General features: G+C 36.7%; 1 protein-coding gene across 2 annotated transcripts in view; it reads left to right on the top strand.

Annotated features, from left to right (window-relative positions):
• TMEM41B (transmembrane protein 41B) overlaps window positions 1-22,694 on the top strand; it is a 30,457-nt gene extending 7,763 nt beyond the window's left edge. The window contains exons 2-7 of one of the 2 annotated variants that reach the window (XM_082845237.1): window positions 5,750-5,867; window positions 8,008-8,136; window positions 16,790-16,883; window positions 17,530-17,634; window positions 18,777-18,915; window positions 20,342-22,694. In XM_082845237.1, the coding sequence (XP_082701363.1) occupies window positions 5,750-5,867; window positions 8,008-8,136; window positions 16,790-16,883; window positions 17,530-17,634; window positions 18,777-18,915; window positions 20,342-20,511 (755 nt within the window). In that variant the 3' untranslated portion in view covers window positions 20,512-22,694. Of the gene's footprint in view, window positions 1-5,499; window positions 5,868-8,007; window positions 8,137-16,789; window positions 16,884-17,529; window positions 17,635-18,776; window positions 18,916-20,341 lie in introns of those variants that run through there. The other variant, XM_082845236.1, reaches the window with a different exon arrangement.
• The last annotated feature ends 4,942 nt before the right edge of the window (window positions 22,695-27,636 follow it).

The following is a 27,636-nucleotide window of genomic DNA, read 5'->3' as shown; positions in this document are numbered from 1 at the left end:
TACCATACTTTCTTGATTACTGAAGCTTTGTAGTAGAGTCTGAAGTTGAGGAGCCTGATTCTTCCAGCTCCATTTTTCTTTCTCAAGATTGCGTTGGCTATTTGGGGTCTTTTGTGTTTCCATACAAATTGTAAAATTTTTTGTTCTAATTCAGTGAAAAATGCCTTTGATAGGGATTGCATTGAACCTATAGCCTGCTTTGGGTAGTATATTCATTTTCAAAGTATTGATTCTAACAATCCAGGAGCATGGTATATCTCTCCATCTGTTTGTGTCATCTTTGATTTTTTTCATCAGTGTTTTATAGTTTTCTGAGTACAGGTCTTTTGCTTCCTTAGGTAGTTTATTCCTAGGTATTTTATTGTTTTTGTTGCAGTGGTGAATGGGATTGTTTACTTAATTTCTCATTCTGATCTTTCGTGGTTAGTGTATAGGCGTGCCAGAGATTTCTGTGTGTTAATTTTGTATCCTGCAACCTTACCAAATTAATTGATTAGTTCTAGTAGTTTTCTGGTGGCATCTTTAGGATTTTCTATGTATAGTACCATGTCATCTGCAAACAGTGATGGTTTTACTTCTTTTCCGACTTGTATTCCTTTTATTTCTATTTCCTCCTCTGATTGTTCTAGCTAGGACTTCCAATACTATGTTGAGTAATAGTGGTGAGAGTGGACATCCTTGTCTTGTTCCTGATCTTAGAGGAAATACTTTCAGTTTTTCACCATTGAGAATGATGTTTGCTGTGGGTTTGTTGTATATGGCCTTTATTATGTTGAGGTAGGTTCCCTGTATGCCCACTTTCTGGAGAGTTTTTATCATAAATGGGTGTTGAATTTTGTCAAAAGTTTTTTCTGCATCTATTGAGATGATCATATGGTTTTTATTCTTTAATTTGTTAATATGGTGTATCACATTGATTTGCATATATTGAAGAATCCTTGCATCCCTGGGATAAATCCCACTTAATCATGGTGTATGATCTTTTTAATGTGTTGTTGGATTCTGTTTGCTAGTATTTTGTTGAGCATTTTTGCGTCTATTTTCATCAGTGATATTGGCCTGTACTTTTCTTTTTTTGTGATATCTTTGCCTGCTTTTGGTACCAGGGTGATGGTGGCCTTGTTGAATGAGTTTGGGAATGTTCCTTCCTCTGCAATTTTTTGGAAGAGTTTGAGAAGGATAGGTGTTAGCTCTTCTCTAAATGTTTGATAGAATTCACCTGTGAAGTCATGTGGTCCTGGACTTTTGTTTGTTGGAAGGTTTGTAATTACGGTTTCAATTTCATTACTTGTGATAGGTCTGTTTATATTTTCTAATTCTTCCTGGTTCAGTCTTGGAAAGTTGTACCTTTCCAAGAATTTGTCCATTTCTTCCAGGTTGTCCATTTTATTGGCATAGAGTTGCTTGTAGTAGTCTCTTATGATCCTTTGTATTTCTGCGGTGTCAGTTGTAATTTCTCCTTTTTCATTTCTAATTTTTTAAATTTTTATTTTTTAAAAAATTATTTATTTATTTATTTATGTCAGGTCTTAGTTGTGGCATACAGGATCTTTGTTGCAGCATGCAGGATCTTTTGTTGCAGCCTGCGGGCTCTTCGTTGTGGCGCATGGGCTTCTCTAGGTGCGGCACATGGACTTCTCTCTTTTTGCAGCACGTGGGGTCTCTAGTTGTGGTGTGCGGACTCAGTAGTTGCAGCACATGGACTTAGTTGCCCCGCAGCATGTGGGATCTTAGTTCCCTGACCAGGGATCGAACCCTGCATTGGAAGGCAGATTCTTAACAACTGCACCACCAGGGAAGTCCCTCATTTCAATTTTATTGATTTGAGTCCCCTCTCTTTTTTCTTGGTAAGTCTGGCTAAAGGTTTATCAATTTTGTTTACCTTCTCAAAGAACTAACTTAGTTTTATTCATCATTGCTAATGTTTTCTTCATTTCTATTTCATTTATTTCTGCTCTGATCTTTATGATTTCTTTCCTTCTACTAACTTCGGGTTTTCTTTGTTCTTCTTTTTCTAGTTGCTTTAGGTGTGAGGTTAGATTGTTTGAGATTTTTCTTGTTTCTTGAGGTGAGATTGAATTGCTATAAACTTCCCTCTTAGAACTGCTTTTGCTGCATCCCATAGGTTTGGGTTGTTATGTTTTTGTTGTCATTCGTTTCTGTGTGTTTTTTAATTTCCTCTTTGCTTTCTTCAGTGATCTCTTGGTTATTTAGCAGCGCACTGTTTAGCCTCCATGTATTTGTGTTTTTTACAGTTTTTTCCCTGTAATTGATTTCTAATCTCATAGCGTTATAGTCAGAAAAGATGTTTGATACGATTTCAATTTTCCGAGGCTTGATTTGTGACCCAAGATGTGATCTATCCTGGAGAATGTTCCATGTGCACTTGAGAAGAAAGTGTTTTCAACTGCTTTCAGGTGGAATATCTTATAAATATCAATTAAATCTATCTGGTCTGTTGTGTCATTTAAAGCTTGTGTTTCCTTATTTATTTTCTGTCTGGATGATCTGTCCATTGGTGTAAGTGAGGTGTTAAAGTCTCCCACTAATATTGTGTTACTGTCGATTCCCCCTTTTATGGCTGTTAGCATTTGCCTTGTGTATTGAGGTGCTCCTATGTTGGGTGCATAAATATTTATAATTGTTATATCTTCTTCTTGGATTGATCCCTTGATCATTATGTAGTGTCCTTTCTTATCCCTTGTAACAGTCTTTATTTTAAAATCTATTTTATCTGATATGAGTAATGCTACTCCAGCTTTCTTTTGATTTCAGTTTGCATGGAATATCTTTTTCCATTCCCTCACTTTCAGTCTGTATGTTTCCCTAGGTCTGAAGTGGGTCTCTTGTAGACAGCATATATATGGGCCTTGTTTTTGTATCCATTCAGCTAGTCTGTGTCTTTTGGTTGGAGCATTTAATCCATTTACATTCAAGGTAGTTACCAATATGTATGTTCCTGTTACAATTTTGTAACTGTTTTGGGTTTGTTTCTGTGGGTCTTTTTCTTTCCTTGTGTTTCTGCCTAGAGAAGTTCCTTTAGCATTTGTTGTAGAGATGGTTTGGTGGTGCTGAATTCTCTTAACGTTTACTTGTCTGTGAAGCTTTTGATTTCTCCGTTAAATCTGAATGAGATCCTTGCTGGGTACAGTAATCTTAGTTGTAGGTTTTCCCCTTTCAACATTTTAAATATATCCTGCCTCTTCCTTCTTGCCTGCAGAGTTTCTGCTGAAAAATCTGCTGATAACCTTATGGGGATTCCCTTGTATGTTATTTGTTGGTTTTCCCTTGCTGCTTTTAATATTTTTTATTTGAATTTAATTTTTGTCAATTTGATTAATATGTGTCTTGGTGTGTTTCTCCTAGGGTTTATCCTGTATGGGACTCTCTGCGTTTCCTGGACTTGGGTGGCTATTTCCTTTCCCATGTTAGGGAAGTTTTCAACTATGATCTCTTCAAATATTTTCTCATACCCTTTCTCTTTTTCTTCATCTTCTGGGACCCCTGTAATGCCAGTGTTTGTGCGTTTAATGTTGTCCCAGAGGTCTCTGAGACTGTCCTCAATTCTTTTCATTCTTTTTTCTTTATTCTGTTCTTCAGCAATTATTTCCACCAGTCTATCTTCCAGGTCACTTATCTGTTCTTCCGCCTCAGTTATTCTGGTATTGATTCTTTCTAGTGTATTTTTCATTTAGTTACTGTGTTGTTCATCACTGCTTGTTTATTGTTTAGTTCTTCTAGGTCTTTGTATTTTCTTGTATTTTTGTACAAAATTTCTTGTATTTTCTCGGTCCGTACCTCCATTCTATTTCCGAGATTTTGGATCATCTTTACTATCATTACTCTGAATTCTTTTTCAGGTAGGTTTCATGTTTCCTCTTCATTTATTTGGTCTTGTAGGTTTTTGCCTCATTCCTTCGTTTGTAACATATTTTTTTGTCGTCTCATTATTTTTGATGGTTGGGGCTGTGTTCCTGTCTTACTGGTTGTTTGACCTGAGATTTCCAGCACTGGAGTTTGCAGGCAGCTGGGTAGAGCTGGCTCTTGGTGCGGGGATGAGGACCTCTGCGAGACCTCACTCTGATTAATATTCCTGGGGTCTGAGGTTCTCTGTTAGGCCAGTGGTTTGGACTCGGTGCTCCCACCACAAGAGCTCAGGCCCAGCCCCCAGCCTGTGAACCAAGATCCTGCAAGCCACCTGGTGTATGGCCAAAAAAAGAAAAAAGGAGCAGAACAATAACAAAGAATAAAAAATAAATAAAGTTAGAAAGATAAGAAATATACTAGATAAAATACAAATAAAAATGAAATAGCAACACAGTAAAACAGAACCATAATAGCAAAAAGAAAAAAAGAAAAAGAATAAAAGCAGGAAAAGGCCTTGGCTGTGGGGGAGGGGCAGACTTAGGCAGGGGCAGGGCCTAGGCTCAGGACTGGAAAAGCCCTGTGGGGTGGGGGGCGGGGGTTAGGCTCAGCACAGCTGGAGGGGGCCTCACAGTGGAGGCTCAGGCCTGGGGCCCCAGCAGGCTTGCTGGGACCCAAGTGGGCAGGGGCAGTACTGGCCAAGTTCCCTCTGATCCTCCGAGGTTCCCTCCCTGTCCCCACTGATCCCCTTCCTGTGGGTAGGGGATCACAGTGTGCCCTCCGTGTGCCCCTCCTCAGTGCCCACCTCCCGAGCGTGGGAACCCCTCCCCTCCCCCAGCCACCCCTCAGGGCACTGGTCCCATCTCACCTCTACTTTTCCTCTCCCCCTCCCTCTCACACCCCCAGGACCCACGCAGATGGAGGGGGCCTCGGAGGGTGGAGGATCAGCCCTGGGACCTCAGCAGACTCCCTGGGGCCTGAGTGGGTGGGGGAAACGCTGGCCACGTTCCCTTCCAATCCTCTGATCCCCTGACGGTCTCTCCCCATCCCCATTGATCCCCTCCCTGTGAGTGGGCCCCTACGGGCCTGGGAACCCTTCCTCTCCCCCAGGCGCCCCTCAGGGGTGCCAGTCCCCCTGCCTCCACTTCTCCTCCCCCCTCGCTCCCCCCCATGTCCTACCCAGTCGCTCACAGGTTCCTCCTGTTCCCTTAGGTGTCCAAAGTCCCCCACCATCACCTGGTAGGTGCCCTAGTTGTGAGGAGATGCAAACTCAGTGTTCTCCTACTCCACCATCTTGACTCCACCCACTTGCATATGATTTTTAAGATAACACTAAGATTACCTTGTTGGAGAATGCAAACATATTCTCCCATTCTTGGAGTCACAGACAGAGCCACCCAAAACATTTGAGGTTCAACTATATCCTGAAGCCCTTGGTGTAAAGAGAAAGTGTAACATTCATCAGTTGCATTAGTGAATCTGTGGGTTCTTTCTCATGACAGTTTGAAGTAATTGCCAGATTACCTCATTTTTCTTAAGAGGCCATTCTGCCTATGCTGTTATCTCCCAATATAGATATATAAAATTGAAAGTCAGTGATAGCATTTAGAGCAATGCCCTTTTTTCCCCTTTGGCTTATCAACAAATCAGTGCTACAAATTCTGGTGTTCTGTTTTTCTGTGCTTCTAAAATGCATATATCCCTGCAAAGAACTATGGCCAGTTAATAAACATCAAATATGGTAGTATTTAAAATTTAATGTTACAGTGTTTTGGGCAAAAGTGTGAACAGTTTCTTGGGAGGAAAACCTTTCAGGAAATTATTTACTGGCTTGGAATACTGTCTTCCTCTATATTTATCTTAATTATAATTTTTTTTTTTTCAGAGAAAGCCTGTGCAGAAGCTGGGTCAGCAAGAATGTCGCTTCTTATATTGGTGTCCATTTTCTTATCTGCAGCTTTTGTTATGTTTTTGGTATATAAAAATTTTCCTCAGCTTAGTGAGTAAGTATACTGAAAGAAGTGGAAAATGTCTAGACATTTATAGAGATGAACGTGCATTGAAAGTTCAACTAATTTAAGGAACAGAACTGGCATAATAATTGTATGTCAGCTCTCATGGCTTGTGGCAAGTTCATATTGACACTGTAATTTAAATACTTCTTTCCAAATATGTCTCTTGATTTTCTATGCAAGGTTCTCCTAGCTCTGCTCCTCTAATTAAGGCATCTTTCTAATGGCTATGTTGAAAAACATAGCCACATTAATAAATTTATTGCATATTATTTTTTAATGTTAGTAGTGACCAAGTAAATTTATATTGCAGTCCATAATAGATATTGACCTGCAGTTTGAGAAATACTGATGCTCTTTTTCTCTGCTTTATCCCTTTTTCCATCCCTGTTTTCTCCCTTCCTACTTTTCCGTGTCAGCATTTTTTGTCTGCCTCTATTCATCCATTTACTTCCGCACCACATCTCTGTCTCCTAGCTCTTTTTCTCTTCCCTGTTTTATACAAATGACATGGTTTGAATAGGTACTTTTCACTGTCAAATGCACTTTGTAGAAAAACTTGTCTATCTAGTATACAGCCACAATTCCATAACAAAAACCTTGGGAGTGAAACGTATTTCAGAATTTAGAACTTTTCTATTTTGGAAAGATAACATGGAATAAATACTGTATATTATGTAGTATCTCCAGCAGGATCTGGGGTAGCACCCCATAATCAAATACATTAATATTTTTACAGTGAAACCTGTATTATAGAAGACTATGAAAAACTGTATATAAGTGTGGGTCAATTTTTGCTGACAGATTACAAAGAACTTTTGGTTTTCAGAGCTTTTTGAATTTTAGGGAAAAGATTATAGACCTGAAACATACTTTATGAGGATAAAATATCCCTGGGTTATTCAACCACAATAACAACACCCTTGGGTAATCATAGATTACATCAGAGACTACTAAAATGTAGTTAGACTTTCAACCAGGGCCAGCTTGGTGTGGTGATGGATAACTGTGAAATGTGATTTCAGGGTATAAGGAAGTTCCTGTTTCCTCTAAATTTCTTTCATTAACACTTTCCTATGCTTGAAATTTTATAGTTAAACTTATTTTTATTTTAATACTTTGATTTCTCACGTGAATGTAAATGCCTTTGGGAGGATAGCATGTTATATTGTTATGTTAATATTAGTATCATTGAATTTTAGATCTTTTCTCTTTTTAATCAAAGGAGTAGGAAATAAAGAGCTGACTGAAAGAGGGAAAGAATATAGAGTGTAGATTAAGGTTGTTTTGGATCCCAATCTGCTCTAAGAAATATAACACTTTCGTATAATAGTATGCTGTTATAAATCTTTTATATTCTGCCTATTTCTTTCGGTGTGTGTATATGTGTGAGATGCATGCACACGCCTATAAAGAGCTTTTTTAAGCTTTTAAATTTATAAATGAGAAAACCCATTTTAGTTCACCTGCTATTTTTATAGGACTTAAACAACATTCTATCATTGTTTTGCAAGGTTAGTTAAATTTCATCATGTAAACAAATGGGTACAATAAATGGGTACAATATACATTAAACACAAAGATGATTATTTGGGGCTTTTATAAACAGAACATTCAGTTCCAAACAAGGCACCAAATATAAAGTAAAATTAATAGAAAGTGACAAGTGTTTTAAGTTTTTATCTGAACTTTGAGCTGGGATATTCAAGAAAAGATGTGAACTATAAATTCATTGAAATTTTTACTTAATTTCAGTTGTAATTGATTATTGACTTCAGTTTATCATGAGGATTACCCAAAATGATGTTCAGTATGTTTTAAATATGCTAACATCAGTGGTTCATTTCTTAATTCAAAATTTACTCCAGTGTTTGAGCAAATGCTTTTTAGCCTTTAGTTTGGGTCATCCTGAATTTTCAAATGGATTACATATCTCATGAAATTATATTAAAACATTAAAAAACAAATAATTTATAGACTTTGAACTTAAATTTTGTGAATTTATGCTTAGCATATTACGGATCAAGGCATCAAATCATTTTGGATAGAACTTCATGTTTTGAACTTGACTTTGATATGAATTATCTTGGCAAATTTCTATTTAAAATTTTTTTTCACTTTATTTCTTTAGAGAAGAAAGAATGAATATGAAGGTTCCCAGAGATATGGATGATGCCAAGGCTCTAGGAAAAGTTTTATCCAAATATAAGGACACCTTTTATGTTCAAGTACTTGTAGCTTATTTTGCTACATATATTTTGTATCCTTTTAACTGAAAAATGTTTTCTAGTTTTGTTTAAGAAAAAGGTTTTAAAAGATCTGCTGCTCAGTTATATGTAACTATTTTTCCTTTTAAAAATTTTTAATGCAGTATAACCTTAAATAAAATATTGAAAAATGAGAATGAAAAAATTCTCACTTTAATCCTTTCTCTTCAAGTCAGTTGTCATTTCTGAATATTTATTACCAGTTTTTCTATTTTCTGCTTATTTCAGTTATAAACTTTTTTTCTTTCCTTTGTATTATTCAAGATAATCATTTTATTTAGGATTATTTTATTAGTTAATTGATTGTCTTAATTTAAATAATAATTTTGAATTAATAATCACCATACCATAAATTTAAAAAAATTCCCTTAGGTTTGAAGATATAATTTGTATTTAATTTTTACTTTTCTAGATGTTGTGTTATGAATCATTTGTTCATGATTTTTTTCTTCCATTTGATGGTTTTCTTGGTAAAAAATCCTATGAGAGTAACTAGTCATGTAAAGGATATGAATTTTTTTTTTTACAGTTCTTTGTATGTATTTCTTTGTTTTATATAGAAATATATGTTGTATTTTAACTAGGCAGGAAAATTGCTTTATTCTTTCTACATATTTTCAAACTGCCTATGCAACTGGTGATTAGCCTTCCAATTTGTGGACGTTAATTTCTAATTTTTGTATCTTTTATTCTAATCCAACGTATTTTCCAAATCTCGGCTAATGAAAAACATTAACTCTTTTTTTTCTTTTAACATCTTTATTGGAGTATAATTGCTTTACAGTGTTGTGTTACTTTCTGCTGTATAACAAAGTGAATCAGCTATATGTATACAAATATCCCCATATCCTCCCTCTTGTGTCTCCCTCCCACCCTCCCTATCCCACCCCTCTAGGTGGTCACAAAGCATGGAGCTGATCTCCCTGTGCTATGCAGCTGCTTCCCACTAGCTATCTATTTTACATTTGGTAGTGTATATATGTAAATGCCACTCTCTCACTTCGTCCCAGCTTACCCTTCCCCCTCCTTGTGTCCTCAAGTCCATTCTCTACGTCTGCATCTTTTTAATTTATTTAATTAATTAATTTATTTATGGCTGTGTTGGGTCTTCATTGCTATGCACAGGCTTTTTCTAGTTGTGGCGAGTGGGGGCTACTTTTCCTTGTGGTGTGCAGGTTTCTTATTGCAGTGGCTTCTCTTGTGGAGCATGGGCTCTAGGTATGCAGGCTTCAGTAGTTGTGGCATGTGGGCTCAGTAGTTGTAGCTCGCGGGCTGTAGAGCGCAGGCTCAGTAGTTGTGGTGCACAGGCTTAGTTGCCCCACAGCATGTGGGATCTTCCCGGACCAGGGCTTAAACCAGTGTCCCCTGCATTGGCAGGCGAATTCTTAACCACTGCACCACCAGGGAAGTCTCTGCATCTGCATCTTTATTCCTGTCCTGCCCCTAGGTTCATCAGAACATTTTTTTTTTTAAGATTCCATATGTATGTGTTCTCATACAGTATTTGTTTTTCTCTTTCTAACTTACTTCACTCTGTATGATAAACTCTAGGTCCATCCACCTCACTACAAATAACTCAATTTCATTTCTTTTTATGGCTGAGTAATATTCCATTGTATATATGTGCCACATCTTCTTTATCCATTCATCTGTCGATGAACACTTAGGTTGCTTCCATGTCCTGACTATTGTAAATAGTGCTGCAGTGAACATTGTGGTACATGACTCTTCTTGAATTATGGTTTTCTCAGGGTATATGCCCAGTAGTGGGATTGCTGGGTCGTATGGTAGTTCTATTTTTAGTTTTTTAAGGAACCTCTATTCTGTTCTCCATAGTGGTTGTATCAATTTACATTCCCCCCAACAGTGCAAGAGGGTTCCCTTTTCTCTACACCCTTTCCAGCATTTATTGTTTGTAGATTTTTTGAGGATGGCCATTCTGACTGGTGTGAGGTGATACCTCATTGTAGTTTTGATTTGCCTTTCTCTAATAATTAGTGATGTTGAACATCCTTTCATGTGTTTGTTGGCAATCTGTATATCTTCTTTGGAGAAATGTCGACATTAACTCTTGATGTTGTAAAGGTAATCATTTTCCTTTTCCAAATCAGCTTTCTAAAAGGCATATTAATTATTTTGTTAATTCTCTCAAAATACTTCTATTCTTGCTTCCTCTCTTATTTCCTGAGTTTCTTTTGGTTTTTTGGACTCTTCAGCTAAAATTTTTTTCTCATAAAATTCAATAGCATTTTATTTTCTTGGATTTTTATTGGATTAGATATTATGTATTTAACATATAGATGTTCCTGTATTTACCTCCTTATGCAGATGTTTTGAGTGTATACTTAAAACACATTGGACCAGTTATTCCTGGCATAAACAACTTAGTGACATGTACGGTTATAATAGCTTTTGCTGCTAATACAAACATTACTCCTTTACCCAACTGGTGAAGATAACATTTATATTTAGGTAGTGTGCTATGTGTGGGCACTTTGTCATTATCCTCCCTATTTATTAGAAAAATTCAAATTGGGGGGTAATTTGAAGAATGATTATTATGCACCTGTCTTTCCACAGTTCTTTGGAACAGTTATTGTAAAGTAATTATATACTGACTGTTCTAAGAAATTCACACCTGCTGCCTTTTCCTACTTCCCATTTCATCACTTATCTGTAAAAACCAAAGTGTTAGGCTTGTAGGTTATTTTGCATTTATAAACTTTAACCATAAAAAATATTTTCCCCAGGGCTTCCCTGGTGGCGCAGTGGTTGGGAGTCCGCCTGCCGATGCAGGGGACAAGGGTTCGTGCCCCAGTCCGGGAGGATCCCACATGCCGCAGAGCAGCTGGGCCCGTGAGCCATGGCCACTGAGCCTGTGTGTCCAGAGCCTGTGCGTCCGGAGCCTGTGCTCCGCAGTGGGAGGGGTCGCAGCAGTGAGAGGCCTGCGTACCATAAAAAAAAAAAATTTTCCCCAAATAAGAAACATTTGGTTCAGCCCTTTCATTTGTCTTTTGTAAGGTTTTTGTGAACATTTTGTGAATGAGGCATATAATTTCTATTTACTTTGGAAAGTCATCTTTTTCTGCCCCATTTTGCCCCCTAGCTTTGGAAGGATTCATAGCTGAGGGATAAAGGGGATACCCATCCACAGGGCCAGAGAGCCAGTTAGCATAAGTGAATCTAGACCATCTATGGCAGAATAAATGTTGTAGCCTAGTTGTCTTAATATCCATATGTAAATTAGTAGAAAAAAAGAAAGTGACTTGTAGAAAGTGAATTAAAAGTATAGGAATAGGGACCTGCCTGGTGGTGCAGTGGTTAAGACTCCACGCTCCCAGTGCAGGAGGCCCGGGATTGATTCCTGGTCGGGGAACTGGCTTCCACATGCATGCAACAACTAAGACCCAGCACAACCAAATAAATTAATTAAATAAATATTTTTTTTAAAAAAGGATAGGGATAGGTTTATTATTATAAAATACATTTGGTTTAAATTTTTCAATTTTAAATGAATCATTGGTTAATATTGTCAATTCAGCAGGTTTTATTGCATATGGTTACTATTTGCTTAATAATTAAGGTATTGTAGTGATTCTGCATTGTTTTAGATTTTTAAAAAATTTATTATTTATTTTTGGCTGCATTGGGTCTTTGTTGCTTTGCACGTCTTTCTGTAGTTGCGGCAAGCGGGGGCTACTCTTCATTGCTGTGGCTTCTCTTGTTGTGGAGCTTGGGCTCTAGGCATGTGGGCTTCAGTAATTGTGGCACGTGGGCTCAGTAGTTGTGGCTTGTGGGCTCTAGAGTGCAGGCTCAGTAGTTGTGGCGCACTGGCTTAGTTGCTCCATGGCATGTGGGATCTTCCCGGACTAGGGATCGAACCTGTGTCCCCTGCATTGGCAGGTGGATTCTTAACCACTGCACTACCAGGGAAGCCCCTGTTTTAGATTTTTTATAGGATAATTTGTTAAATCTATATATTTTCTTATAATTTTCTGTTTATTTTACACTCTGGAATCTTAAGCTCTGAGTGTTAAAAAGGTACTTTTTAAACTCAGTGAACAAAAGAGAAGACTTATCTTTGGGCGTATAATTAAGTACAGCGCTCATTAATAGAAGTATAATGTGAGCTACATGCAGCTTAAAAATTTTCTAGTTAGCGCATTAAGGAAAGTAAGAATAAATTAATTTTAATTAATTTTAATACATTTTACTTGAACTGAAATGTCAAAGATATCATTTCAACATGAAGCCACATAAAAATTATTACTATTTCACATTCTTTTTTTTGTACCAACTCTTTAAAATGTGTATATTTCACACTCATAGCACATCTCAGTTCAGACCTGGCACATTTTAGTGTGTCTTCCCCACAGCCACATGTAGCTAGTAGTCATTGTATTCAGCAGTGCAGTACTAGTACTTTCATTGGTAATACCTATTTCAAACTCTTGTATGTTAATTACTTTTTACATTATAATTACTTATTTTAACTTTAGCTTTCATCCATTTAACCAGAAAGTACTAATTATATGCTAAGTACAATCTAGTGTTTTAAGCATTCAAAACCAAAACAACTATTTCCATCTGGAATAATGGGAATTATGGGTAGAGATACGGTATAGTCATTCTAGACAAAGCAAGTCTAGATCAGAGCTTATAAGCACAGGGCATTGTTAGGAAGTGATCAGTAGTCCAGTTTTGTTGGTATATAGGATGTGAGAAGGGGAGGATTTGAGAAATAAGTTTAGGAAGGTAGGCTAGACATTGCACTCAGATTGTAGAGAAGTTTGAGTACAGGCTAAGGAATATAGAATATTGATTTGGTATTGGATAGTCGTTGAAGACTTTTGAGCTGTGGATGACAAAAGAAAGGATATTTTTAAAAACGAATAAAAAGTTTACCTATGGAGAGAGATGAAACAGGGATGGAAGTGAAACTTCTCTAAGTGTATTTTATTGTATAGATTTGACTTTAGAACCAAGTAAATATTTCACATAATTATAAAACCAATTAAATCAAATTGAAAAAAGAAACAGAAATGTTAAAAATCTAAAGTAACCTCACACCCGTTAGTAGGATGGCTACTAATCAAAAAGAAAAAAAAAAACCAGAAAGTAACAAGTGTTGGTGAGGATATGAAGAAATTGAAATCCCTGTGCACTGTTGATGGGAGCATAAAATGGTTTGGCTGCTGTGAAAAACAATATGGCATTTCCTCAAAAAATTAAAACTAAGATTCAGCAGTCCCATTTCTGGGTGTATACCTGAAAGAATTGGAAGCAGGGTCTCAAGAGATACTTGCACACCCATGTTTATAGCAGCATTATTCACAGTAGCCAAAAGGCGGAAACAACTCAAGTGTCCTTTAATGGATGAATGAAACAAAGTGTGGTATATACATACAATGGAATATTATTCAGCCTTAAAAAGGAAGGAAATTTTGAAACATATTACAACATGGATGAACTTTAAGGACATTATGCTAACTAAGCAAACTAAGCCTATCACAAAGATATGCTATATGATTCCACTTACATGAAGTACCTAGAGTAGCCCAATTCATAGAGACTGAGAGTAAAAGGATGGTTGTCAGGGAGTTGGGGGAGGTGGGAGGGGGGAATGTTATTTAAGGGGTATAGAGTTTCAGTTTTGCAGGATGAGAAGAGTTCTGGAGATTGCTTGCACAACAGTGTGAAAGTACTTAATGTTATTGAACCATACACTTAAAAATGGTTAAGATGGTAAATTTTATGTTATGTATATTTTAACAAAATTTAAAAAAATTAAACAATCTAAAGCAAAATGTAACAAATTTAACAATATATTGAGTTGATGGGGATTTGACTATCTAGAAGAATTATTTCAAATTGTTTCCTTGAAAAAAGTAATTTGGCTGTGTGTCCCTTCTGGGATAAATCTTAAGGACAAAAGATTTGAAAGAAATCTTAAACTATTTTCAGTTGCTATATTCTGAAATTTTAAAATATGTGATATTAATGTATCTAGTATATATATATACACACATGTGTATATATATATGTGTGTGTATGTATATATACTTAATAGTATGTAAAGGAAATAGCTAATTATGTTTATGACATTAAGAACCAAGATTTTTCAGTGTTAGAGAAAAGAAATAAAAATCTATACAAAGCAGGAAAGTTAAGGTCAAATTATATCCCCATGCAGATAGAATGGCTTTGTTAACACTATAAGGTAAATGACAGCGGAATGATATAGGTATAAGTATAACTGATTCACTTTGCTGTATAGCAGAAACTAACACAACATTGTGAATCAACTATACGCCAATAAAAATTAATTTTAAAAAAATGACAAAAGAACATATTTAACCACCCTAAGGGATACAATAGGCAAAGTTCAAAAATTGTTAAATCCTGCAAATGACCCAGTTTCTTCAACAAGACCCAAAAAAAGAACCAAACCTGTACTTAAGTGCTGTGGAGAGCAAATACCATGTGTGGACCTTTTTTGTCCTGATTTGAACAAACCAGCTGTCCAAAAAAAAAAAAAAAATTAAGACTCTCTTGGGAATTGTGAGCACACTCAATAGCTACTTATGATAGTTAGGAATTTTGGTTAATTAATCTCTGACAATGGTATTATAGTTGTGTTAAAAAGAAAAGGAATCCTTATCTTTTAAAGGTATTAATGTAGTTGTACATGTAATGATATGTCTTGGATTTGCTTCAATATAATCAAAGGTAAAGGATATAGAGAAAACCAGATTGGTTGTATGTTAATTGTTGAAGCTGTATATGGGAATATAGGGCATCATAATACTAGTTTCTCTACTTTCATATGTGTTTGAGACTTTCCATTAAAAGATTCTAAAGAGCCCTGAAATAACTAAGTTTAAATTTTTAATGGAGGCATCCAGTAGACTGCTGGGGAATTTGAGACTGGTATTTGATTAGAAAAGTTGAATCAGAGATAGAGAATTCAAAGTTATCAATCATCTACCTATCTATCTATCTATCTATCTATCTATCTATCTGTCACCATATGCTTGGAGCCATGTGTACATCCATATACATGGAAATGACTGAATTTATCAAAGAAAAGTGAGAGATTAGCTAACAGAATGTTAGAGAAATCTCAGGTTTGAGGGTGAGGAGAAGAGAAAAACTAGAGAAGTAATGATCTGTAACACCGAAGAAAAATACAGTTCACTGGAGGTGAGTTTTACACTGAAGGATGTTTAATCCTATGCAAGGGTCAATAGAAAATTCTTACTGAGAAAAAGTCATTACTTTTGTCCTGGAGGGGGTTTCAGTAGAGTGAGGGATGGTTAAGCCAGGTTGCAAGGGAGGCAGTGAAGATGAGAGGCAGTAACTGGATAGGATACCTTGCTCAAGGAAAAGCCTAGGTTTTCTTTAGTGTGTAGGCATCTGAGTGGTTTTATACAGAAAGGATCTGTGCAAGAGCAAGAAGTTAAAGATAAAAGAACTCAGGAAGAAGGAGATTGAAATGAAAACAAGAGTAAAGTGGGAACTAGAGGAAAAAAGGAAGGATGGGTAAAGATAGAAATTTTAAAGTAGAAGGGAGAGATGTTGAAGGAATTCACTCAGTCTGTCTGACTTACAAGTAAATCACGTTATGGGTGATGCGGAGGTCCAGGCCAAAACTAGGAACTAGAGAGACACAGGAAAAAAACATAATTCTGTTTTAAAAATAAGATTTGTGACTTTTACTATATTTTGTAACCCTTATTCTTTTTTAATGAGTAGTAAGTTGAAGTAAATGTCCAAAAGTTAAATTAGAAATAGTAATTATTATACATTATATTGTACCTGTATTTCCATAGAAATCATGTTTCCTAAAAATATTTGAGAGTAAAAATCCAGTGCATTAGGGGCTTTCCTGGTGGCGCAGTGGTTAAGAATCTGCCTGCTAATGCAGGGGACCCGGGTTCAAGCCCTGGCCTGGGAAGATCCCCTATGCCACAGAGCAACTAAGCCCGTGCGCCACAACTACTGAGCCTGCACTATAGAGCCTGCGAGCCACAAGTACTGAGCCCACGTGCCACAACTACTGAAGCCCGTGTGCCTAGAGCCCGTGCTCCACAACAAGAGAAGCCACCGCAATGAGAAGCCCGCACACTGCAACAAAGAGTGGCCCCCGCTCCCCACAACTAGAGAAAGCCTGCGCCCAGCAATGAAGACCCAATGCAACCAAAAATAAATAAATTTTTTTTAAAAAGAGCCCTTTTAAAAAAAAAAACAAACCAGTGCATTAGAGAAGCATGTCATTTACAAGATTACTGAAGACTTCTGTTCTCTTTCTTTTTTTCTGCCCCGCGTCCCCCGCCCTTCCCCTAAAGTGCCCAGTTCCTCTCTATCTGGTACACATTCAGTATTTGTCTTTGTTTTCTCTTAGTAACACACTCTAATTAGCATTGATTTACGATAATGTTAGTAAATGGTTATAAAGGTATTGCAGCTGTACAATCATGTATTTTTTAAACTTTGGGTATAAATTTACTTTTTTTTAATACTGAAATATGGATATAATCTTATTAACATCTAATTTCTGTATTGATACTTTTTTTCTGGATTGTTGGATTTGTGGTTTAAAAATTCATTTAATTATGTTTTAATCCTTAACTTAGAAGTTAACAGCTTGCAAACATTTGCTATTCCAGGCTCTATATTTCTGAGTATACTCTCAGGGTTTCTTTATCCCTTTCCACTAGCCTTATTTCTTGTTTGTTTGGTAAGTATATAAAATGAAATCGGGAGACTAGAAAGAAATAACTTTAAATAGAATGATGGGAATGCAGATGGCATCCTAGTCCCACTAGTCTCTGGAAGCATAGACTTATTAGTTTTGAAAGGGGGTTAATGTTACAGTAATATCTGTTAAGTCCCTCCATAAGGAGATGTTATAGTTTGGCTTTTTTCTAGAACAGGGTTATCATAGACTTAATTGCATTTATAGGCTCTGTTCTAGCCTTTGCTTTCTATACTGTTTTGTAATTCAAATAGTCCAAGAATGTTGGTGGGCCCAAGGAGTTAAGTCCCATGGCAGGAGGTGGTGTTTTCAAGCATAGGAATTGAAAAAATATTGCTCTTGAAGTTTTATTCATAGGCTAATGGCTAACATTAACTATTTGGATATAGTCACTAAGTTTAATCACAAGTGCCAGTTTGTTTTAGCTGGTCTCATTTTAGTTATGATTTGGTCAGAGAAAGGACTAGATCAGATGGGTTCTTCTGCTCTGCTCAAGAGATGTTACGCAGAGTATCCACCCCATACCCCAAAAGAAAGAAACTAGTTGAGGTTTGCCTTAGGTGAATATATATCCATGTGAATAAGATGGAAAACTACAAAGTGCTTATGAGTTCTTGTTATTTTGTAGTGTTCTGGACTCGGTGCCTCATTCTGCTATATGCTCTCCTATTTAGTTGGGAGGCCAGTTGTCTATAAATACCTAACTGAGAAAGCAGTAAAATGGTCACAGCAGGTAAACATGTATTTTTAAATTATTTGATGTAATTCTTTGGCTACTTGGGGGGGGTCAGTGTATAATATCTACATAAATTAACTCAGACTCAGGGCTTTGATAAAAATGATCTTTTGAAAATTAAGTGGTAGGCAAATAATGAATGTTAATAATTTCAAATATGATGTTTTTGTAACAGTAATCTTAATTCTTTATTCCTAATAACTTCAATCAGAGCACAAAAGTCAAAGTGTCAATGTAAAGGCATCCATATATTTAGACACCCCACCTGTTTTGTGTTGATGCAGGATGCTGTCAGTGGGTCTCTGAAAAACTTGTATCAGCCAACTCTTTTAATGCATTTCATCAGTGGGAAGAACTTATCTTCCGTTAGGGTCTCTGCAAAGACTAGCAGTGATAAATAGAAGGTCTACTGCCCAGGAAAGTCTAGCATAGTATTGCTAAGAATCTTATTCTTATAAAGAATCAGAAGAAGCAGACTATTAAATCAGAGGAATTTTAGAAAGTTACCCCTTTGTTTTACAGGTTAGGAAATTAAGAGAAATTAAGCATTTTGTCCAAAATCAAAATCACTATTTGTGTAGCAAGATCTAGGAAGTATAAACTGTAATCAGTGCTTTTATTTAGTCAGCTAAATGTTTCTATATGCTTGTTTAACCTCATTTATCAATGATGAATGAATTCACTCATGTGAAGTACATTAACATAAAGATTATCTGAATTTTAAATTGGAGGCCAGGTTTATTGATGTACTATACTAGCCCTTTATATTACAGGACGTTAAAGGCATTAAAAAGTTGGTCATTTGATATCTATCTTATATATAGTTATAAATTTAATTTTGCCTTTTTAGGTTTAAAATGTTGTTGAGCCATATTATCTAGGCTGATGTAGAGCCATCTTTAGTAGTATAACATTACACTATAAGCACAATCTTAAAAACTTTCATCTGATGTTATTTAGCTCTGGTAATGAACATTTGATAAGCAGTTCATTGTCATTTTCAAGCTCCTTATTTGATCATTTCTGTTGGGTAAATGCTGAGCTATCAGGGATAAGAATTTGAAATAAGGTATTTTATAATCAGTTTATTTTCAGGCTTGGCTTTATCTTGATCCTAACTTGTTTCTTTCTTGTGACAGGTTGAACGTCATAGAGAACATCTCATTAACTACATTATATTTTTGAGAATAACACCATTTCTGCCTAACTGGTTTATTAATATTACATCTCCTGTGATAAACGTGCCATTGAAAGTTTTTTTTATTGGCACTTTTCTAGGTAAGCCCTCTGGTTCATGCTGTGTTAGAACTCATTGTGTACATGTCTAGCAGTGTCCAGCTGGGCTAGATTTTGTGCTCTTTGCAGGCATGCCAGCACCATATATAACTGGTGGGCGCAGAGCCTGGCCCATATAAATAGATGCTCGGAAATGTTTGTTGGATTGTGTTGATTTAAAATTTTTTTTTAAACAAGAGCACTCTCTGCTGGATATTTTTTTAATCATGTAGAATTAAGCAGGACTTTTTAACTCCATTCTCTCCCTCAGTGGAGAGAAAAAAAAAATTTGAAGATGCCTTTTTTGAGTACTTTCTCCTTTGTCTTCTAATCAGGTACTGAAATACTGAACTTTAATTTTCAATAGAAAATTGATCCTATCTTTTTATTAACATAGAACTTATTATGGGCATTACTGAAAGTCTGAGGGAAAGCAAGGATGAACAAGAAGTTTCTTGCTTTCAAGGAGCTAACACTTAATTTTGAAATTAATCAGTGGGTGTAAAGATTCATTTATATATTTGTGAATTCTGATAGTTCTTTAGTAAGAGTATTCTGCTTTTCTTCCAAATTTAAGGTGAATTGTTTAGATACCAACAAAATGAGCAGATTCCTCAAGTATTGACTGTCTGTTAAAGCTTTACGATAATACTTAATTTTTTATTGCTATTTTTAGAAAAATTTATAGACAAACTTAAAAATCTTAGCAGGTTCTCTATAAAAGTGGGAAAAAAATCTTAGCAGGGGTAATTTTGGATTTTGTAAAATAATATTACACTTGTAGAATCAGAAGAGAGAATTTTTGTACTGTCTCCTTATTTTACAGATGAAATACCTAGAGATAAAGTTAACTTCAGCTTTGGCTAAAGTAATTTTTCCAATTTGTTCTGGCTTTTAATAAAATGTGGCTGTTCCACCATGCTTTTGTATAAACTGCTCTTTTTACTCATATATTTTGAGTATCTTTCCATTTCTGAGTATCTCCTACCACTCATTTTTAACTATACTCTATCAAGGGTGAATGACAATTTACTCAATCTTATTTTTGAAGACTTAGATTTTTTCCAGAGTTTTATTATTATAATTCTTTGATGAGCATCCTTGAGACTAGATCTTTGTTCATATACATTAATATTTCCTAAAGTTGAAATTGGTGGATCATAGCACATTCATTTTTTAAGGCTGTTGATAAATTTTGTAAAATTATTTTCTGGAGACTTTCCTTGGGTTTTTAAATTCATTATCCTTAAGCGGTGATTATGAAAGACTGAATTCTTTATATGGAAATAAACTTGAGGGGCTTTAAATTAAATTAAAATTTTCCAATTGTAAATCACTATATTCTTAGAAGAAATTGTATACACACAGTATTTTAATTTTTAAAAATAATTGATTGTTTTTTACCATATGTTTTTACTTTCTATTTTAGGTGTTGCACCTCCCTCTTTTGTAGCAATTAAGGCAGGAACAACATTGTACCAGCTTACAACAGCAGGGGAAGCTGTTTCCTGGAACTCAGTATTTGTTCTAATGATTTTGGCTCTTCTTTCTATTCTGCCAGCCATCTTCCAAAAAAAACTAAAGCAGAAATTTGAGTGAATAATCCTCTGGGTTTTAGTTTTCCTATCATCATCATCATCATCATCATCTCTCAGGATTGGCAGGTTTATGTGTTAAAATCACCTCTTCAGTAAATGAAACAGGAATTTGTAAAATAAAATTTCCTATCTGGTGGTTAAAATAATGTATTTAAGTGGCAAAGGAGAGAAGAAATAAAAATGGAAATTGGTATACCATGAAAAGTGCTGTCAGTAGTTACGATAGACATCTCCTAAATTACTATTCCAAGGCTATAGATAATAAATGTAGCAGCATAGTAGGAAATTCTTGACCCAACTGATTAACTCAATATATTTCATGAACTGGCCGTAAATACTTACCCTTGACTTAATAATTTAATATTTTTCTCTCTATTCCATACTATAACTAAAATAGGAAAAGCAAATACAAAATTCAAAAGCAAAGATACAGTATTGCTGTTTTGACTAATGTCAGCCTTCTTTCAGAGCATAAACTTGAAAACTGAAGCTCAAAAGAGATTTACATTTTCTTTTTACCTTTGAGGTAGTAGACTTGTTTTGAAGTTGCATCTTAGTGGACTACTGAATTTGGAAAAGATATCAAGTTATATCTATTTAGTGAATTTTATTTTTGTCTTCTGTTCTAGATTATCATGGATTGGTCTGAAATTTAAAATTCTGACCAGTCTGTTTTCTTGTTTCCTAGCTTTCAAAATATTTCCACTGTGCATATACAAAATGGCAATGACATGATAATTGTATCATATTGGTGTTGATAATTTATATTCAGATAATATTTTGTTACACAGTTCCCCTTTACTATCTCAAAAGGGTATCAAAAAAGCAAACATTCAAAGTATGCAGTTTTTAGATGTTAGATTAATTATGTTACTTTATATTTTGAAACAAAAGCAGTGTCAGTACAGCACTCAAGTAGTTGAATATAGTTTATTTGTTCCAATGACTGTAAGATTTACCTCATTTATTTATTAGTCTGGTCATTAAAGTATGTATTATGTAATTATCCTTTTTTATGCATGATACATAAGAATGCCTTGTTTCATTTCTAGTGATGGCTTTTTTGTTTGGGGCTGCTTTTGATTAATGCAGTTTCCCTATTTAGGGTTTTTACTTTTTATATCAAAGTAAAATTAAATTCTCATATGGTAACTACTATTTAAATAGTCCTGGAAAAACTAAACAGCTTTTTGCTGCTTGCTTAACGGTAATAGCCTCGATCGCTTGATTCTAGGACATAGAGTAAAGTACTTTGTCAGTTTTACCTTCACCCAAGACTGTCATGTTGAAAAGTACTTTAGCTGTGGAAGAAATCCTTGTATGTTTTTATTGTGAGAGGTATGATCAGCCTCAAAGCCAGTTTCTACTACATAATGTGGACTGATTATTTTTTCTATCGCAGTATTAACAAATGGATTTATTGTAAATACAAAAAAATATATTAATATACTATTCTTATGTCACCTGGACTTTTGTGTGAAATTATTTATTGTTATTTCTAGCAAGGTTTTCTTCCTTTCTTATTGACCAGAGACTGAGTGATAAAGCTTTTGTTATTTTTACAAACAAAACATAGCCTTTTTGGACAAAGCTCACTAAATATTACTGTATAAAATGTAATTGAGTAAATTTTTATCAGACTTTTAAAAAGAGTTTGGACTCAGGAGCAGCCTCACTATTCCATTATGTATATATTGTACTTACTCTATTCTCAGAGTATTTTCCCTATCCTTATCATTGATCCTGTCCCTTTGCTGATTATTTTTTCTGTTAGAAAACTGTAGTTGTCACTTAAGGTGAGGTAGTATATTTTCTTCTCCCAAGAGAATAGCCAGTCTTTCCACATTCATCATCATTGTCTGTCAAGAAAGAACCTTCAGCAGGCTGAACTCTAAATGCATTTGGTGGCCTATATTCATGGATTCACAGACTTGGCCTGATGCCAGATGTAGATTCAAGCTTCAGCCACATCTTGAAGACAGCTACATAGTAATAACCACCAGAGGGCAAGTATGTGTAGTGGGGAGGCGAGCAGGCTAACTAGGAAGTTGACACACTGAGACTGTTCACCTCTTAGTTAATGACCTCTCTCTGGAGCTCTATTACTTTGAGTGTAATATTTCTAAAACACTTAATAAATGTAAATTAAAATGTAAGAAGAATAAATTGTACTGAAAAACTTAAATGTAGCACTTGGGATTTATTTCATGGAAGTATTTGTATTTAAAAAAACTTTCATTGAATAAAAATATTCTTTTGAAATTCTGTGCACATTTTCACCTCTAAGAACAAAGAAATTGTTTTTTAAACCTTTAATTTTTATAGTTGGCTTTTGAGAATCTTAAGGCATTTAAAATTTAAATTGTAGAGGTAAGTAAGTACAGGTAAACATTTATTTAAGTATCTGTATATATAATTTCTCTATAAAGGAATTGATCTCAGAGAGAGCAGTGAGCAGTCCTGAAGAGAGAATTTTAGTTCCCTGCCCAGGAATTGGACCTAGGTAGCCTGGATGAAAACCAGGAATGGTAGCCACCAGACCACCAGGGGCTAGAGGCTAGAAGCAAAGTGGCCCTAGCTCTTTCCCGTTTGAAAGGAAGAATGTCTTGTTCAAGGAGGCAAAAACTGTAAAAACAGGTACAAGGTTTATTATTAAAGACAGCACAACGTATGGGAGAGCACACAGAGAAGCAGTTTGTTTAAGACAGAAGTAAGGCAGAAATACACACCCAGAGAGAAAGGGTATGGGCATCCTCTCTAATGAGGAGGAGCACAGTAAGTTAGAAGCCAGGCAGAAATTGACGCCTGGAAAGGAGTGTGGGCTTCCTGAATGAGGAGCGCAATAAGGAGGTGATTTAAATCACATATAGGACAGCCCTTCCGGGTCTTTGTTTACATTTAGCGAATTATCTTGTTTCCTTTTTCACACCTGACTGGTCCTAGGACTCTCCCCAACATGCATGTGCAACTTTTTTTTTTTTTTTTTTTTTTTTGCGGTACGCGGGCCTCTCACTGCTGTGGCCTCTCCCGTTGCGGAGCAGAGGCTCCGGACGCGCAGGCCCAGCGGCCATGGCTCACGGGCCCAGCCGCTCCGCGGCATGTGGGATCTTCCCGGACCGGGGCACGAACCCGTGTCCCCTGCATCGGCAGGCGGACTCTCAACCACTGTACCACTAGGGAAGCCCTGTTTAGATGTTTTAAGGTGGATCTTATTGCAGTTTCAATACTCTACTGATTATTGCTCTTTCTCTTTTTTCTTCCTTACCTGGGGAAAACTTGCTAAGCTGGGTGACTTTGGAGGATGTTGTTTAAGCTCTAGGCCTCATTTTTCTCATCTGGACTAAGTGAGCTCTAAGGTTCAGGTTCCTTACAGCTCAGACATGATAGGATTCTCTGAAATTAATGAGATACATTAATAGACCCTTCTAACTAAAAATATTAAATTAAGCAGCCTTTACTTTGTCTAGCTTGTTTTTTTGTTTTAAAAATTTATTATTTTTGGCTGCGTTGGGTCTTCGTTGCTGTGTGAGGGCTTTCTCTAGTTGTGATTGGGGGCTACTCTTCATTGCAGTGTGCGGGCTTCTCATTGCAGTGACTTCTCTTGTGGAGCACGGGCTCTAGATGCGCAGGCTCAGTAGTTGTTGCTCGCGGGCTCTAGAGTGCAGGCTCAGTAGTTGCGGTGCACGGGCCCAGTTGCTCCGCGGCATGTGGGATCTTCCTGGACTAGGGCTCGAACCCATGTCACCTGCATTGGTGGGCAGATTCTTAACCACTGTGCCACCAGGGAAGTCCTGTCTAGCTTGTTTTGTAGCTTACAGTGCCAGATGTAGATTTCACATACACTATCTCATTTAAATAAATTAACCATTTTATTTGCAATGAAAGACTTGAGAAAACAGAACAAGGGCTAGTCCCATTTGGTTACTTTGCTAGTAATATGAGGTAGGGTAAAATGGAAATTATTTAGGGGGCTAAAAGGACTCTTCTGAAGAGACTTTTCATCCTAGAAATACTTGGTATGAAAAACAGAAGTCATAATATCAAGTCTGATGACCACTTCGAGTTATCAGGGATGGTACTTTGAGAATAGAAGGTGGGGGAACTCACTAACTCCTATATTATATTATGGGGGCCTGCCTGGGCTCCTTAATCTAAGGTTTACTATCATGTAACATCTGGAGCTGTGCCAAGTGGGTACTCTTGTCATGATGACTGAACTGTTAGATAAAGACTGCCAGGAAGGACTTCCCTGGTGGCGGTCCAGTGGTTAAGACTCCACGCTTCCACGGCAGGAGGTGCAGGTTCAATCCCTGGTTGGGAAATTAAGATCCTGCATGCTGCGTGGGCATGCTCAAAAAAAAAAAAGGAGTGATAGGGAGTAGAAATTGACCCAGTGTTAGCCACTGATAGTTCTGGAGTACCACTTGAAAGTCTAAGGGGACTTCTGAAAACCACTCTGAAATCGTAAAACTATGGAAGCTGAGAGATGGAATTACGCTGTTCAGGTCTGTGTATTTTAAATGGAAAACTAGTCACATTTTAGCATTGTCTTAACCCTGTAGAGTGAATCTATAAGAATCTTCATCCTGAAATTATAGTCTGGAAGATGGTCTTTTGTGCAGCATCACCTACACTTCCTTAAGAAAATGGATTCTTTCCTGGAAAGCTAACAGGCCCAAGGTAGACATAGTGTGCTGAGTCAAGACCCCTACCTCCTTTAACCTTTGAGACGGTTTCCTGGTGACTAGATCAGCACTCTGGGGCTTGCTTTGGAATTCATGTTAGAACACCAGTCAAGGTTTGTGATGGATAATCTAATGTGTCAACTTCACTGGGCCATGAGATGCCCCAATAGCTGGTTAAACATTATTTCTGAGTGTGTCTTTGAGGGTGTTTCCAGAAGAGATTAGCATTTGAATTGGTGGTCTGAGTAAAGCAGATTACCCTCCTGCATGTGGGTGGGCATCATCCACATGGAACAAAAAGGTAGAGGAAAGTTGAATTCACTCTGCCTGATGGTTGAACTGGAACATTGATCTGCCCATGGTAGTCCTAGTTCTCAGGCCTTCTGACCTGGACTAGAATCAACATCATTGGCTCTCAGGCCTTCGAACTATACCACCGACTCTCCTGGGTCTCCAGCTTGCAGACAGTAGATTGTGGGATTTCTCAGTCTCTGTAATCACATGAGCTGATACCTTAATAAGAAATCTCTTTATATAAATATATATAATATATATCAATGTTTCCTATTGACTCTGTTACTCTGGAGAGCCCTAAGGTCATAGGCTACTATTAACTAGAGAAATATTGAAAGGAAATAGTGATAGATATTGCAGAGGAAAATTGGAATTCCTGGTGAAGTCTGGAAATGATGAAGGGATAGTGATTGATACAAAAAAATTAGAATTATACGTCGTCATCAAGAATTATACGTGGTCTCAAAGGTGCAGATGTCCATGTCAGTGTAGTGGTAAGCATGAGTCCTTATATAAGGTATTTGGTAATGTGGATAACTGTCAGAATTTATAGTTTATGGCTACACAAAAAATAGGAAAAATAAAATAATCTCTACCTATATGAAGACTTGGGAGATTTCTCATCAAGTCATGTGATAAGGGTGCTATCAAATACATTTTGGAACATCAGGTCTAGCTGGAGTCAAACATTATAGAAGCAATTTTTAGTGATGTTTAAGTGTAGAAACTAAGATCCCACCTAAGGCCTGAGAGACTCTTGAATCATCTTTCTTAGGTCAAATTTGGGTGGAGAAGCAGGATGACACACTGGTTATCTTTAGATAACAATTCTAGCCAGGCTTGTTGGGAAGAGAGGCATCAGTTCAAACAAGCTGGAACTGAGTTCAGAGGCCCAATGAGTAAAGTTCTGGGCAATGGAAAGAAATACATTCCTTACCTTTTGATCGAAGTGCTGCCTAAAGCAGGCCCTAGACATCAATTTGCTTCAGCTGTGAATGTGTGGAAAGGCTTGGTTACAAACAAAACAAGCCTAGCAGGTTTTGGAATATTTGGGAGAGGTTCTGAGAAAACAAAGGGCTGCTTGATTCGGGGAGTGGAGGAGGAGAGTGGGTGGGGCTGAAACACTAACCCATTTGTTACTGTTGTAGAAGCTGGGCATTTGGGGAAGACTGCACTCATGTCCTGATTATTAGTTATTAGTTATTAGTCAGGGTTCATTGATGGCAAACAACAAAACTCAACTCTGGCTTGAGCAAAAGGATATTCATTGGTACCTTTGGAGGCTAGGAACCAGAAGCACTGGAATGGCCTCATAAAAGGATAGAGGTCGGGCTACTGCCAATGGAATGAATAAAGTACAACTGTCTGCGTCTTGTAGGCATTTGCTCAGCATTCACATTCCAGGGGTTACCACTGGAATGGTAACCATTCCACTCAGCCACCAGACTAAAGAAATTGGAATGCTGATAGGAAGGGGAAATGAATTTAAGTTAACCAAAAAGCCACAAATGGAAAACGGGAAATGAGAGGAGCTGGAATGATTGATCCCTGTGAGCAGAAAGCTTGAAGGTCATATATACACATCCTCTCCCTTAACAGTGATAGAGACCCTGAAATGAGACACTGAAGTAGTCAGGAAGCCCATCTGATGATGTACATTCTCAGGGCATGGGACAGAGACAAAAGAAACCCGATTCTGAGGGTGCGGAGAGTAGCAGAAGATCCTGCCTGGGAACTCGCCTAGTTTGGGGGTTTATGCTGTTTTATCCAATAAGAATGTGCTGAATGTCTAAAATTGAGAGCTCCCAGTTTTGCTCTTCTGTCGGTCTTCCTCCTAAAAATGGCTCCATTAAAAAAAAAAAAAAGTCTCCATTCATACATCTAGTTTTTTATGCCAAACACTTAGTAGCCAGTCTTTATTCTTCACCCTGAATTCGATTCATCAGCACAACTTATTAATTATGCCTCCAGCACTTAAAAAAAATATAAATTTATTTATTTATGGTTGCATTGGGTCTTCATTGCTGTGTATGGGCTTTCTCTGGTTGCGGTGAGCGGGGGCTACTCTTGGTTGTGGTGCACTGGTTCCTCATTGCAGTGGCCTCTCTTGTTGCAGAGCACGGGCTCTAGGCTTCAGTAGTTGTGGT

Source organism: Leucopleurus acutus (assembly GCF_964270905.1).
Source record: "Leucopleurus acutus genome assembly, chromosome: 8".
Taxonomy (NCBI): Eukaryota; Metazoa; Chordata; class Mammalia; order Artiodactyla; family Delphinidae; genus Leucopleurus; species Leucopleurus acutus.
The sequence above is the reverse complement of the archived record's forward strand: the minus strand, read 5'-3'. Positions and strand labels throughout refer to the sequence as shown.